The sequence below is a fragment of the Zingiber officinale genome, chromosome 2B (assembly GCF_018446385.1).
Source record: "Zingiber officinale cultivar Zhangliang chromosome 2B, Zo_v1.1, whole genome shotgun sequence".
Lineage (NCBI taxonomy): Eukaryota > Viridiplantae > Streptophyta > Magnoliopsida > Zingiberales > Zingiberaceae > Zingiber > Zingiber officinale.
In genome coordinates, this window is record NC_055989.1 from 154406783 (window position 1) to 154421809 (window position 15027).

Genomic DNA, 15027 nt, shown 5'->3' on the forward strand with positions numbered 1-15027 from the left:
CCATGACTTCAGTTTTGATGCCAAGTGATCTGGGAATAGTACCTCAGATGGCAAATAAATTTCTGAGATGAGTTAATTTATATATTTTCATTAACCCATAGTTTTGTTCAATTGTATTTCATACTTGTTTTAAGCACTGTCAGGAAAAAATATTATTCTTTTATTGGCAGATTTATTACTATTTAGATTTTGAATATGGCATTCAAAAACTCTTGATCATCTGCTTATTCCTCATTGTAACTAAATTTATTTCAACAAAATGAAATAATGTTATTTCTGCTACATGAGCACTACTTTGCTGTTTCTAGGGATACCCAAGATTGATAAGCTGGAAATTGAAGGAAGAGGCTACCACACAAACTTATATGCTGTTCGAGGTATTTATAGTGGGGGTAAAGAAGCCAAGAGCAGAATCCAGTGGCTTAGATCAATGGTTGGAAGTCCTGATTTAATCTCCATACCAGGTAAACCAAATATACTAAAGAAAATAATTGAGTTCCCTCTTTTCAAGGATCTGTTTGTTTCATTGAAAATTATTTTATGAAACATTACTTCTGTTTATTATGTTGTATTGGGTCAATGAAAAATGTTAGGAAGAGAACATCTTTAGCCAAGTGAAATATTTGCACTAATATTTTTCGAAAGGAATTTAAAATTATTTGACTATTTTAATTGTTTTTTTATTTGATTTGGTTCAACTAGTAATGATTCGAATCGTCCAGTTACAGAATTGTTGAATATTCAATTTGATTCCACCAGCTACTCAACCAGTTGTGTGAAAAAATGTCTACAAACTTTATATATATCTGGAATTGTTGAGGATTAAATGCTTATGGGATTTTCCAAAGTTGTTTCCGTCTGTGGAAGACGAGTACTATGTTGTACTTCTTCTTAGTTTACAAGAAGATTATGGAGTATTGGTCCTTGTTTTGTGACATTCGAGTGCAAGTGTAGCAGTAGGTGTTGTTTGCAATGCTGCTGAAATATTCTTTATTTTTATTTTAGTTTTTCTTTAATCATCTTTTTCATTTGAGCATCCCTCAATACAGGGGAGACAGGTAGGATGTACGAGGCTAATGTTGATGATGTAGGATACAGGCTGGTAGCAGTTTATACCCCGGTAAGGGAAGATGGGGTCGAGGGACAACCTGTTTCAGCATCAACAGATCCAATTTCAGTTGGTACGCCTTGTGCAGTTCAATAGAAACATCTTTTTATTTCATTGCCCATACTAACTAGTGTCAATTACAGTTAGTCTCTCAGCATGCCAATTATGCATTTGCTATTTAAATTTCAGCATAAATGTTCTTTTGTTTTATTGCTCATACTTCGATTACTAACATGCCGATTATGGTTAGTTGCTCAACATGTCCATTTTGCATTTGTTGTCTGCATTTCTTGTATCGAGTATAAATGACTTGGAGATTGTTCAATTAATGACCAGTAGAGGTAACTTTGATCCTTACTATCGTCACTACTTTGCATCATTTACTAATACACTTTCACCAAATTGCCTCTAAAAGAAAATCAACTGTATCCTTACTATTGTCACTACTATGATGTCCAAACACAATGATGTCCGAACACGATGAACAATACGCAATTAGGGTTGAAGGAACAAAATTTCAGATGGACCCAACACTAATTAGGTACACTCCAGTCATGGGAATGATGGATGAGACAAATGATAATGTGCTTTTAGCTGTAGACCAACTAATATGATTTGCAAGTTGATCTCCCAATGAACTGAAAATGACTTGCTCTCTTATGCCTGTGACGTTAATGTTAACACAGATAGAAAATATGTAGATGATTGTTTATCATGGCAAATTGAGAAAATATCTGAGAGATGAATTGGGAAGGAATCAGACGAGGATCAGAGTGAATCTGATAGGAGATTCAAAAAATAATATCCTTTAATCCTGTGGAAGATGAACCTTTCTTGACATGCAATTATTGTTTGTGGGACACTGGAGTCTTGTTTCTAACATCCAGCATCGGACCTTAATATGTGATTTGAGGTATCTTTTTCCTATAACTTCTTTATTCTATACACGAACCCATCGATATTATCTTAATCTTTTTTTGATTCTTTTAATATGTAAAACAACAACAATAAACTTTTCTTCTGGGAATGACAAGAGCGTTCAATTCTGACCAAGTTGCTATTCTCATGATATGCTGAAATAAACTCTTTCCATTTGCAGAGCCTGATATTTATAAAGAAGTGAAGCAGAAACTGGAACTAGGATCTGTGAAATTTGAGGTACTGAGTGTCATGTATTTCACTCCTGAAAATTCTGTCATATTTCCCTCAATCGTTTTCTCAGTTAATACGTAGCATGCAATCATTTGGCACAATAGCAGATTGAGTTCTGAATTAACTGTTCATAACAATTAACTAAGCAATGGAAAAACATGAGAAAACACTGCAAGAGGCCCTTCTTGGTTCATTTTCCATTATGCGATCAGTGATACTTCTCAAGTCATGGTATGCCTTGCTTATAGATTTGTTTTCGGAGAAGTGATACAAAAAAGGCAGATTTTTTGACTTGCCTGTTTCATTTTTTCCTTTATAAAAATAATCTTCAGCATACATGTAAAAAGCATCTCAAACAACTTTCAAGTACTGCAATTCGCACATCATACTGCGTTAATTTTTTTTTGACAATGATTTTTACATATCTATGATTTTCAATCGTTTAAGGATACTTTTTCTCATCATAGCATGCTTTGGCCTAGTTTCCATTACGAGTCTGTTTTGTGGACATTTTGCTTTGTTTGAAGTTGACTTGCTTCATGTCTACTCGAAGCAGGTACTTTGTGAGAAAGACAGGTCTGCAAAGGAGGTAATTGCTCACTTCTAGAGCCCTACTAATGATCATCTTCCTTGGCTAACTGTTCTTTCATCAAATTGTCACTCACAGGCTCCAGGTGCAGGAAATCTTGAAAGAAGAATTCTAGAAGTTAACAGAAAAAGGGTCAAAGTTGTTAAACCTGGTTCTAAGACTTCATTTCCGAATACCGAAATTCGTGGAACCTATGCCCCTCCTTTTCATGTAAGTTCTCTACAGCAAAGTTGACGTCACGTTTTAGCAATGCCTGTGCAAACTCATTGATACGAGTCAAGTTTCTGGATTATTTACCCTACTAGAAGTCTAGAACTGATAATTGACTGTATGTTAAACTAAGCAAATGATGAACACACTTCTGTTTATGGTTTACAATCTCATCATTCTTTTGCAGGTTGAGCTATACCGGAACGACCCGCACCGATTCAAGATTGTAGTAGACAGCGACAATGAAATGGATTTGATGGTGCAAACTAAACACTTGTGTGATATCATTGTCCTCGTGATAAGAGGCTTCGCCCAGCGATTCAACAGCACTTCCCTAAATTCACTTCTGAAGATAGAAACTTGATTGTCGTGTCCTCGAACTAATTTCATCGTACGGTGGTGATCTTGTTGCCTAAGGTTGTTGCGGGTTGTGAGCATCCATCGGCATTGTGATTTTAGCTGTAGGGTTTGGATCTTGTGTATGATTGATCGATTTGTCTGTGGATGCTTCGATCCAAGGGATGTGTTTTCTTTAGCAAGAACTTGCTTTTGCTAATGATGTGTGTATATAGAATGTCTAGCAATGGAAGATCATGTTCGTGAAGATTTTAAATGAATCATGCTCATTTGAAAACTATAATTAGTTTCATATCGGTTGTGCATCGATCAACTTAATGTGTTTCCGACTTTTTCAATTAGATAGTTGTGACAAACATAGCTCGGCGATTGATAGTGAGTTGGTTTGTAGTGAGCAATTTCTTCAAGTGATATGTGGCTCGGATCATGCTAGTCGTTCCAAGTTTGTGAAATCCATATGACATGCCTCGTTGCGTTCGCCTTCTTTTGATCTAGAACATGTTTGTCTCCTCTACATTCAACATGAGTAGCATGTGAAACTTCGCGCACCTTAGCATTTGTCTCCCATTTTCCTCGCCTGCAACTTGCGGCTACCGGCTACTTTCGTCTTCCTTCTCTCTTTTGAACTACTTTCCCGCCAACATAACTCACATGAGACAGTCATTGCAAAAATTACGAAAATGCCCTTACCTGCTAACTGCGATTAGCCTGTTAATTAACAACAAACTATAATACACAACTCACATGAGACCGTAATTGCAAAAATTACGAAAATGCCCCTTACCTGCTGACTGCGATTAGCCTATTAATTAACGACAAACTATAATTACTTACTTAATTGATGAACCTAATTAAAATAAATGACTCCATTCCAGTTCATTCGGCCACAATCCCCCCTTGCTTTTCTACCTCCCTATTAATTGGTGAGAAAATCACGTGGGACCCACGTGGTGATTGGTTGATTATTCAGGTGGGTATAGAGTGATGATGAGGTGGTATATTTATTTATTTATTCATTCGTGAGATTATTTTTTTTTAAATTAAAAATATATATAAAAATATGCTTAGATATAAATACTGTGCAAATTTTTTTACTTTTTTATCTTAAAAATATTTTCTAAAGCGTTTTTTAAATTTTTTATAAATTTCAGTTTTTAAAATTATTTTATTTTATTTTGACACTAAAAGATCGTAAAGAATCTTTTTTTTTAAAAAAAAAAATTAGACGTTATAGTTTCTGAAAAAACTTAAAACCCCCCACCTTAATTGCATAATTAAAGACTAATATAACCGCTTAAGCCATCCCCTCCCTTTAATTAATCTTTCTTGTGTTCCGTCCTTTTCCATTTCGCCTCCTTTCCTTTCTCTGCCCTTCGAATCCGATTCCAAATCCCTTCTCCGGCGGAATCCATGGTAGCGGTGCTCTAGATCCGATCACCTCCCCGCTTCCGGCGCCAGCGATGAAGCGGAGCAAGAGCAGGGACTCCCTCCTCACTCGGCGCCGGAAGTTCTTGCTCTTCGTCCTCGCCGCCGCCCTGCTCTACTTCCTCTTCATCGCGTTCAAGTTTCGCCTTTTCCTAGACGTCGGACTAGAACTTCCGCTAGATGATGTCAGGAGTGGACTGCATGGCTCGTCCTACCTCGGCGCCGCTCAAGAACGGAAGTTGGAGGATGGCCGGAACTTGGACGCCCCTCGGAAGCCACTAGAACACGACGCCCTGTACCGCGGCTCCGACCAGGCGATTCGCGAAGGGTATGGTCGTATCAGCGGTGGAGTGATGCGGCAGTACATGCGGGGCAGGGGTCGGCAGCGAAGAGGGAATTTCTCGGAGTTGGAAAGAATGGCGCAGGAAGCGTGGGCGGTGGGACTCAAGGCTTGGGAGGAGGCTGATAAGTACCACCCCAGCGATGGCTTGAAAAACACCGCCGTAATTGAAGGTAACCCGGCATCTTCTTGCCCACCGTCGATGTCGATGAGCGGAGATGTGGACGCGGCGAGCAGCGAGCAGGTGCTGTTTCTCCCCTGCGGGTTGGCGGTGGGATCGTCGTTCACGGTGGTGGGCACGCCGCACACCGCCCATAAAGAGTATGTGTCTCAGCTCGAGCGACCAGGAGAAGAGAATGGAACTGTCCTGGTGTCCCAGTTCATGGTAGAGCTGCTGGGGCTCAAGTCAGTGGAAAATGAAGACCCGCCCAAGATTCTTCATTTCAATCCGAGGCTGAAGGGTGACTGGAGTGAAAAGCCGGTCATTGAGCACAATACCTGCTACCGTATGCAGTGGGGAAGAGCACATCGCTGCAATGGCGATGCTTATAAGGACGATGATGAAACTGGTAATGCTTTATAGCTTGTATCTTGCTCTCTGTTTTACAATGATACGATTATTTTGGCGGTATTGAGTCATCTTGTGAGATGCACTTTTGCCTGCACAAGAATATTTTTTCTGTTGTGAGCTTCCTTTCCTTTTAATGATTCACTAAGAGAGTTATTGAATGATTTTATCAGATATAGCTTCACACTTGATACAGTTTTCCTGTCCAAAACTTTGTTTTTTTGGTTCATATTCATATGGGCATTTTCCAGCATTTCGTTTGTTCTGTGCTTATAGTATTTATTTTTCTTCAACTTAAATGGTTTGAGTTTCTAAGTCAGAGGACTATGACTAGTTAATTTTGCCATGAAAGGGCATTGTATTATTGTTTTCTAGTTATGATGTTTGGTGTTGATTTGGTTAATAACACAAGTATGAAATTTTCATCTTTCCCTCCAAAGTTATGATATATTTGTTGAGGATGTTATCAAAAGTTACTATTAACCATGATTTCTTACTACAATCAAGCAGTGTCTAAGCACTGACAATTTAAGATCCTGCACGTCCTCCTGTGGAAAATTATAGTAGTCCTTAAAGATTATAATTCCTCTAGTGTTGTTACAATCAGCATTTATGATAGACATTTTGGAGAAAAAAAAACATACTTTTGTTTGTCATTGCTATAACTCAGTCCATGATTCATGTTCTGTTGCACTTTCTAAATATTGTCGTGGTTAGACATACTTCTTATTTCTTTTGGCTAAGATCTGCAATGCTCACTTATTGTTTTGTAGTCGATGATTTTGTCAAATGTGAAAGTTGGGAGCATGAGGATATTACTAACCTGAAAGAACCAAAAACAATTTCATGGTTGAAGAGATTCATTGGACGTGCAAAGAAGCCAGAAATGAGATGGCCTTTCCCATTCACAGAGGGTAAGCTTTTTGTTCTAACAATTCAGGCTGGGATTGAAGGATACCATATTTATGTTGGTGGCCGACATATTTCTTCTTTCCCATATAGGACGGTATGCACCTCTTGTCTTTCTTCTTTATCTTTGAAGTTATTATTGCCGCTTGTAATTTTGGCACAAAAGATTTGAAGGAACTAGCGTTGCAAATATACTTGTTTCTTGAATTGGATCAATTCCTCTAATGCATTCTATTTATGAGATTTATCCATCTTGTGTGTACTGGTGACAGGGATTTGCCCTCGAAGATGCAACTGGTTTAACAGCTAAGGGAGACGTTGACGTACACTCCGTATATGCAACTTCTCTTCCAACTACTCATCCTAGCTTCTCTGTTCAACAAGTATTAGTTATGTCAGAGAGATGGAAGGCCCCTCCATTGCTACAAAGCTCTGTTGAACTTTTCATTGGTATATTGTCAGCATCAAATCACTTTTCTGAACGTATGGCTATAAGGAAAACCTGGATGCAATTTCCTGCAATAAGAACATCAACTGTGGTAGCCCGCTTCTTTGTTGCACTGGTAAGTTGTTGCTTTCCTCTGAATTTGTGCACACTTTTGAAATACACTCTCAATCTAACCTTATACAAGTGAACTAATTGTCGTTTAGACAATTTTGCTTTCACCTACTATTCTACTAAGAGGCTGAGAAGATGGTTAAATGTACTTTCTTAACATTGCATTCCAAACTATAATGTGTACAAGAGATACAAACCAATAATTATGGCTCTACCCTTCCATTGTTTTCCTTAAGATTCTGCTGAAGCCTCTACTAAGTGTGTTTAAATAAATGAAAATTGTTCTGTTGGTGTAAGATTCTATAGGCTTGTCACTTAATTAAATGGCAGCTTCTTGTACCAAATTCAAGCATTATGGTTTCCTCATTTTACTTTTCTTTGTTTATTTCTTCTTTGAACCTGTTGATTCAGAATTGACTATATTAATCTTAGTTAGGCTCTGCACTTATTGCTCAGTACTTTCTAGCAAATTTTGTTATGCCCGTCATTTTCTCAGAAGAAATGAGGTCTTTCATCATAATATTTGTCATTGATCTCTAGCAGTTCATCACATGTTTCATTGCTCTTTAATTTTAATGTATTACAAATAAGTGTTTCATGATCATTTCTCATAAGAGTTCAAAACCACCTCATAGGATCTATGACAACTAGATGTTATATACATTACAGACATTGTTGTTGTATGGAAATTGGTGAAATTTTTAGTCACCAATGAATAGAGATCTACTAAAAGAGGAATTTCACTATGTTAAGCCCATTCCTTTTTGGAGCGATTGCGTTCTTCAGTTGCTCGAATTATCCAACTAAAAACACATTTATGAATGATGCATCATTGTTTTGACTAGGATTATTAATCTTGTATATTTTTTTTAAATAATTTTTTTCTGATACCTTGTATGGAAAATTGCATCATCAGAGTCCAAGGAAGGAGGTAAATGCAGCATTGAAGAAAGAAGCTGAGTATTTTGGAGATGTTGTGATTTTGCCATTTATGGACCACTATGATTTAGTGGTTCTAAAAACAATAGCAATTTGTGAGTTTGGAGTAAGTCGAAACCCTTCTCTCTTTATAACATCATGTATCGAGTTTGCGTAGAAGATGCTATATATTATAAAGTTTTAATTCATCTATCCTCGTCGTGTAGGTCCAGAATTTGACAACACGATATATCATGAAATGTGATGACGATACATTCGTTAGGGTGGATGTCATCGTGAGAAGACTTAAAGGGGTTGCTCCTCATGCATCTCTTTACATGGGTAACCTAAACATCTTGCATAGACCACTTCGAAGTGGAAAATGGGCAGTTACATTTGAGGTAAGCCAGTATATTCTCTTTGTGTGCGCGCGCGTGTTTTACCGAAAAATTCCACTGTCAAAATGTCGTCTAAAAGTTATTGAAATCGAATCAACTCAAGCGATTCTGATTATGCATTGCAGGAATGGCCAGAAGAGGTATATCCTCCGTATGCTAATGGACCTGGATACATCATTTCAAACGACATTGCCCGATTTGTCGTATCTCAACATGCTAATCAAAGCTTAAGAGTAAGTTTGACGACTCGAGTCTCTAGAATTCCGATACTTTGAACACCTTTGCTAATGTTTCGCCTAACACTTACCATTGACAGCTATTCAAGATGGAAGATGTGAGCATGGGCATGTGGGTCGAAGAATTGAACACCACAACATACATTCAATACTCTCACAGCTGGAGATTCTGCCAATATGGATGCATTGAGAACTATTACACAGCGCATTACCAATCACCCCGGCAGATGCTGTGCTTGTGGGAGAAACTCTCCCGCGGTGTATCTCAATGTTGCAACTTCAGATAAGTCACCCATCGATCAACCAACCAACATGCGAATGCGAGCTGAGGCTTGAATTTTGGTAGTTAAATTTGGTCTCACCTAATAGCTGGTTTGGCTAGTATAACCCTAGCTATTGTTTAACCCCCTGCTCTCACAATTACTACGAGTAGTGTATATCCATTTTATATCGATTAAAAGAGCCTCCAAATCAGTTTATACCGTTGAAGGATACAATTTCATCCCTTGTGGTTCTCCCTCGCGAAGGGAAAAGGGCTTTGTTGAAGATTCACGCAACTTCCTCATTTAGCTCACCTCATCGAGATCACTTCGTTGAGTTGGATGGCCTTTGTCCAGAACATTTACGCCCCTTTTCAGCACTTGTTAGACTACTAGTCTGTTTACCATGGATGGCCAATTTTTATCCACTTCCAAACAGTAAGTCCTAACCGAATTGAGATCCTTATTCGCCATTGTTGAACGAGCTGGAGAGCTCAAACAATTGAGACGATGCTGAACTGAGATCTGTGTACGCCACCGGTCTCCGCCCTCGCTTCCGCTTCCACACACTGTATCCAGCAACCACCACTGCTCTGGTGAACAAAACGCCACCCACCACCAGCATTGCCTTCCGCACTCTCCTTCCGCCGCTGGCATGGACAAGTTTTGGAAATAATGTGTGTTATGTTTTATTCGTTAATTAAATTTACTTGTATACTCTGTGTCAACCTTCCAACTCTTGCTAAAGAATTTTTTTTTTTTTTTTGATAAAATGTTCAAAAAAATCTATTGAATTTTCTTTAAAAAATAAAGAAAAGAATTTATTTTAAATTTTTTGATTTCTATTGTTGTTTAATAATCAGTAATTTTTTATTGGATCACTTTTGAGCCCCATTTATTCTATTTCTAAAGGGCCAATATGTCAAATATGGCCACTCTCTAATCATTTTCGAATCATTTTTCGAGGCATGCCTCTTTTGTGATTTTGCCATATTAAATAAGAGATTAAAAAAAAAGAAAAAGTAAAATTTAATAAAATAAAAAAATACTGATTACTCAAAATTATTTGGTCAATATAATAATTAAATAATTATCTTATCTACATTTATCTTGATAATAACAGATATATTTATCAAGATATTAATTAATTAATTATATTATCAATCTTTATTTGGTAAAAATTAACATATTTTACCAAAATTTTAATTACTCAAAATAAAAATATTATTTATTCAAAATAATAATGATTATTATATCACTTCAACCGATATTAAATGTGCGTGGTAGGACTCGCTGGACAATAAACATTCAAAACTCAATCACTATGTATATGGGGAATTTAAATTACTCATTATACTAGATATCCATCGTATTTATTTGCTCTAACCGATTTACCTTGGCCCTTTAGAAATTCGGTGGAGTCTGATTAAATCGATTATTTTCAAAATTAATCAGTTCAAAAATCGAGATAGCTAGAATACAAGATTTTTTAAAAAAAAAACTAAAGAAAAAAACTCTTTTGAATTTCTTGATTTATGTTGTTGTTTAATAATCAGTAATTTTTTATTCGGCCATTTTGAGTCCATTTATTCTATTTTTAAAACCGACTCAATCGAATTAAATTTTTAATAAAATTTAATTGAATAAATTATTTTTTTTTTCTAAAAATTCGATTTAACTAAATAAAACTTTGGTTCGGTCTAAAATTTAAACTTTAAAAATTTGATTTGGTTCAAATATTCGATCTATTTGGTTTAATCGAATAAGAAAATTCAAATCGAATCCGAATCAAATTAACCGAATTAAATGAATTTCTGAATAAATCGAATCGAATTTTTAAGTTCGATCAATTTAATCGTTTTATTTGATTTAACCGAACTTTTACTCATCCGTAGCAACCAACGCCGTTGTTCCTTGGACTTCCTACTCAAAGACGAAACTTACGTAGACATGAAGCAGTGCAACAATGTCTGGAAGGCAAACATCATCTCCATCGACGCCATCGACGCCATAGATGCTGTCATGCCCATCCTTGGCCCTAGAGAATGGACAAGATTTGGGATTAGTAATCTCATTTATTTATTTATTTATTATATTTGTAAAAAAATTATTTTGAATTAATAATCTTATTTACATTTAAGCCTGAATTATTATGCGAGATGGAGCTTGAAATATGTGGGTAAATTTTTAATTATGTCATATTTTCTTTACTTTAATTTTAAATTTTAATACTATAACTAGTATTTGAGCGCCAAAGTGTGTGTGATATGCGGTCACATCGGACTGGAGGTATATATATTTCTCCTTTCTTTTGATCACTCACGGTATTTCTCCCCATCTCATTTTCTTTATTTCTCCGATTCTTTCGATCTCATTCTTCTTCTTCTTTTTCACTGGTTGAGATGGGAGGAATGTCGGTTGTAGGTACAACGAAAATATGATCGATCATTCCAACAATCTTCGGAATGTTGATTCGTTCATCAAGAACAATACTTTACTAAAAAAAATAATGTTTTAGGATCTGTCTTCCCAGAGTGTTTGTTTAACCGCTCTAAATACATATAGCGGGCGACAATAAGTGCAGTTAAATGAAACCGCTTGTAAAAAGTAGGAGTAATAGAAGCGGTTGGAAAACTGATCAAGCTAATTAATTATAATATTATTTAAAACCGTTCTAAACGTCATAAAATTTAAGGTAAACCGATTCAATTTTATGTTTGGCAACAGTTTATTAGACTTTTTAAAGTGGTCAATAAAACCGTATATACAAACTCACATATATTTTTTTAACATATCGCCTTTTGCTTATTGTTAATATCCAAATTTCTCCAATTTTTAACCCTACGCCTTACATACAAGCAACTGATCATGAATCCTTCTCCTTGTTCCTTAAAAATCCAACATTCCAATCGAGATTCTTAAAAAATAATAACAATCCAAGTTCTGCATCGTTGTTGGCTTCTCTATCATCAGGAATTAACTCACTTGTACAAGTAATACTTATGGAATCCATCTTCTAATTTCATTAAAAATTATTTAATAGATGTGATTCACAGTTTTGTTTCTGAATATGTGATTCACAATTTTATATTAAGGTACTTTGATACATGTTTGGTGCCATTGCTAATAATTAAATTCCAAGTTGATGATGATCACAATTGCTTTTTTTTTACTATTTAATTAAGAATACGGGTCTTTACTAATAAATTCTCAATTAATTTGATAAAATCTAAAATTAAATTATGTTAACATTTTTTTTTAATTTTCATACTGAAAATAATTTCAAAATTTATTAATAATTTTATTTTTTATCTTTATCAAAAATTTATAAAATAAATACATGCAACGTAATACTTGCGCATGATCATTATCAAAGTCATCATCACATATTTTAATTAATGAAATAACTAATAAAGTTCTCATTTTGAAATAAAATATACAAACACGCTAAATAAATTTGAGAATGAAAACTAACTAAAATTTTGATATATATTGAAATAGATTTTCCATTAATTAAATTGTATACTGAATTAATGAGAGCCAGGCTGGCTATTCTCTCGCATGAGGAATATGATTCTACCCTTCGCTTTCCCAGAAGTAGCGTGCGACAGCCTTTGTGTGGGCAACGTGACTCGAAGGAGAGCAGAGTAAGCGACATCGCCGACCAGTAATCACTCATCATAAGCCTTCCTCCTCCACTTATCCTCCTTTTTCTTCTTTTTCCTCCATCGAATTAGGCCGGCTTGCGCTGGGATCATAAGTTAATCCCTAATTGATAGTTTCCAAAATTTTGAAATTGAACGTACAAAATTGTTTTCGAGGTTGAGAAATCTATTTTATAGCACATATATAGTAGAATATACATGTTCTAAAACTTATTGTAGACCTCAAACATATTTATTAAACGAAAAATATCTTTTTGTGGACAATGTTGGGGATAATTTAGTTAGTTTAGAAACAATATAGAATGTGATATTAATTGATTTGAGTGGAATTATATTGCATTCAATAAAGTTTAAAAATTATTGTACTCGATTAGTTTAGTGTAGATATTTAAAATTCTTTGTATGATTTTACTTTATTATCTCATTTAATGTTTGCTGCATTCATTATTATATAAATATATGCATTTGAATTAGTAAAAATAATTTAATAGGTTTGAATGGGGAAGGTTTGGATGGACTATCCCCATGGTAGTCTTGAATATCAAGTAGGAGTCCTATACTTTTCTACGTTACACATTTGATGACACAAATGATGAAGTCACAAAACGGTGTCCTTGTCGCAAATGCACAAACTCATTGAATCATAATAGTCAGATAATACATGAACATCTGTTGATAAATGGTATTTTACGAGATTAGCGTATTTGGAGTTTTCATAGAGAAAAACTTATTATACAATCTCATGATAGTGTAAGCAACAATCTTCCGACTTCTTCTAAGGAGGTTTCTAGTATGGCTAATCATGAACCTATGATACAAGACATGATACGTGAAGCACTTGGGATTCCTGAAGAATCGTTTATGAATAATGAGAACTACGTTGGTGCATCAACACGTCATATGGGGTATGACTCTAATGTAGAAGATTTTTATCGATTGTTAGATGATTCTAAACAACCACTATATGTTGGATGTTGAATTTTCAAAATTGGTGTTTCTTGTTGAGTTATTTAAGTTGAAAGTAAGTGGGAAATGGAATGATAAAATCATTCACGACATTATTGGAGTTTCTTCGTTGAGCACTTCCATCTGAAGCACCAGTACTTAACACTTTTTACGCGAGACTAAAAAATTAATTTCTAAACTAGGGCTTCGATATGAAAAAAATACATGATTGTACAAATGATTGCATGATTTATTTTGGGGCAAGAATGAACAAGCTTGCAAAGTGTGTAAGCTCTCAAGATGGAAGGACTTGCAGAAACCAACCAAGAAGTCAAGTAAAGGCGGGGAAAAAAAGTCTTTTGGTGAAGACTCAAACCAAGATATTTTGGTATTTTCCTTTAAACCCAAGATTACAACAATTATTCATGTCATTTAAGACAGATGAAAAAATGTAATGACATTTTAAGAAACGGGGTTTAGATGGAATTCTAAGGCATATAGCTGATTCACAAGCATGGAAGGCATTTGATGAATGACATTGTGACTTTGTATCTGATCCTCGAAATGTATGATTAGGACTTGCTGCTGATGGTTTTAATCCGTTTAAAAATCAAAGTGTGTCACACAGTACTTGACCTATTGTCTTGATGTCTTACAATTTACCACCTTGGGAATCCATGAAACCTCATTCAATTATTTTATCCACCTTAATTCTAGGCTCAAAAACACCTAGAAATGATATTGATGTGTACTAACAACCTTTAGTGGTTGAGCTAAAAGATTTATGGGAAAATGAGATACTAACATATGATGTTTGCAGCAAAGAAATGTTTCAAATGTGCGCTGCATTACTTTGGACAGTCACTGATTTTCTTGGTTTGGGATATTTGTCTGGATGGAACACATGCGCGAAGAATGCATGCCCAACATGTGCTGATAAGACAGATGCGGTGTACTTAAAAAAAAAAAAAAAAGTAAATCCGCTACCTTAGCGGCCCCCCTAATGACGGCCCCACGGATATGGAGGGAGGTTCATGCAGGTACACAGGCCATAGGCGCATGGCGGGGTAAACCCTAGGTCGTCAGTTCCTGAGAATCGACCCCTGGCCATTACGCCAGAGATACCATGCGCCCACCGTCTGCGCTACGCCCTGGGGGCCAGATGCGGTGTACTTAAAGAATGGCAAGACGTGGTCATTCAGAGGGCACCGTTGCTTCTTATCTCCAGATGCAAAAATTCGAACAATGGCTAGTTATGGCAAGCTAGAGCTACGTGAGTTAGATCTGTCTCCGTTGTCTAGATCTGATGTTCTTAAAATGACTCTAAACAAAAATGTCCTATATGGTAAGAGTAATGCATCGAAGCCAACTATACGAATAATATTGGG

The 15027-nt window shown here is 35.9% G+C and overlaps 2 protein-coding genes across 6 annotated transcripts in view; both read left to right on the forward strand.

Moving 5' to 3' along the window:
• Nucleotides 1-3696, forward strand: part of LOC122047975 (187-kDa microtubule-associated protein AIR9) — a 36978-nt gene extending 33282 nt beyond the window's left edge. For 3 of the 5 annotated variants that reach the window (XM_042609532.1, XM_042609535.1, XM_042609533.1), the window contains exons 33-38: nucleotides 309-464; nucleotides 1050-1181; nucleotides 2208-2266; nucleotides 2814-2849; nucleotides 2928-3059; nucleotides 3247-3696. In XM_042609532.1, coding sequence (XP_042465466.1) covers nucleotides 309-464; nucleotides 1050-1181; nucleotides 2208-2266; nucleotides 2814-2849; nucleotides 2928-3059; nucleotides 3247-3423 — 692 coding nt within the window. In that variant the 3' untranslated portion in view covers nucleotides 3424-3696. The remainder of the gene's footprint in view (nucleotides 1-308; nucleotides 465-1049; nucleotides 1182-2207; nucleotides 2267-2813; nucleotides 2850-2927; nucleotides 3060-3246) is intronic. The other 2 variants (XM_042609534.1, XM_042609536.1) reach the window with 1 other exon arrangement.
• Nucleotides 3697-4734: 1038 nt separating this feature from the next.
• Nucleotides 4735-9252, forward strand: LOC122047976 (hydroxyproline O-galactosyltransferase GALT2-like). The gene is made up of 7 exons (XM_042609537.1): nucleotides 4735-5750; nucleotides 6523-6755; nucleotides 6931-7221; nucleotides 8134-8262; nucleotides 8363-8536; nucleotides 8659-8766; nucleotides 8850-9252. Exons 1-7 carry the CDS (start codon nucleotides 4877-4879, stop codon nucleotides 9054-9056), a joined length of 2016 nt encoding a protein of 671 aa, XP_042465471.1. The 5' UTR covers nucleotides 4735-4876; the 3' UTR covers nucleotides 9057-9252.
• The last annotated feature ends 5775 nt before the right edge of the window (nucleotides 9253-15027 follow it).

What these genes read in the sequence shown, in the direction of transcription:
- LOC122047976 (XM_042609537.1), top strand. Translation starts at nt 4,877, where the DNA reads ATGAAGCGGAGCAAGAGCAGGGACTCCCTCCTCACTCGGCGCCGGAAG. An exon ending in CTTCTTTCCCATATAGGACG is followed by an intron (nt 6,756 to 6,930) that starts GTATGCACCTCT and finishes TACTGGTGACAG; the next exon opens with GGATTTGCCCTCGAAGATGC. An exon ending in AATGGGCAGTTACATTTGAG is followed by an intron (nt 8,537 to 8,658) that starts GTAAGCCAGTAT and finishes TATGCATTGCAG; the next exon opens with GAATGGCCAGAAGAGGTATA.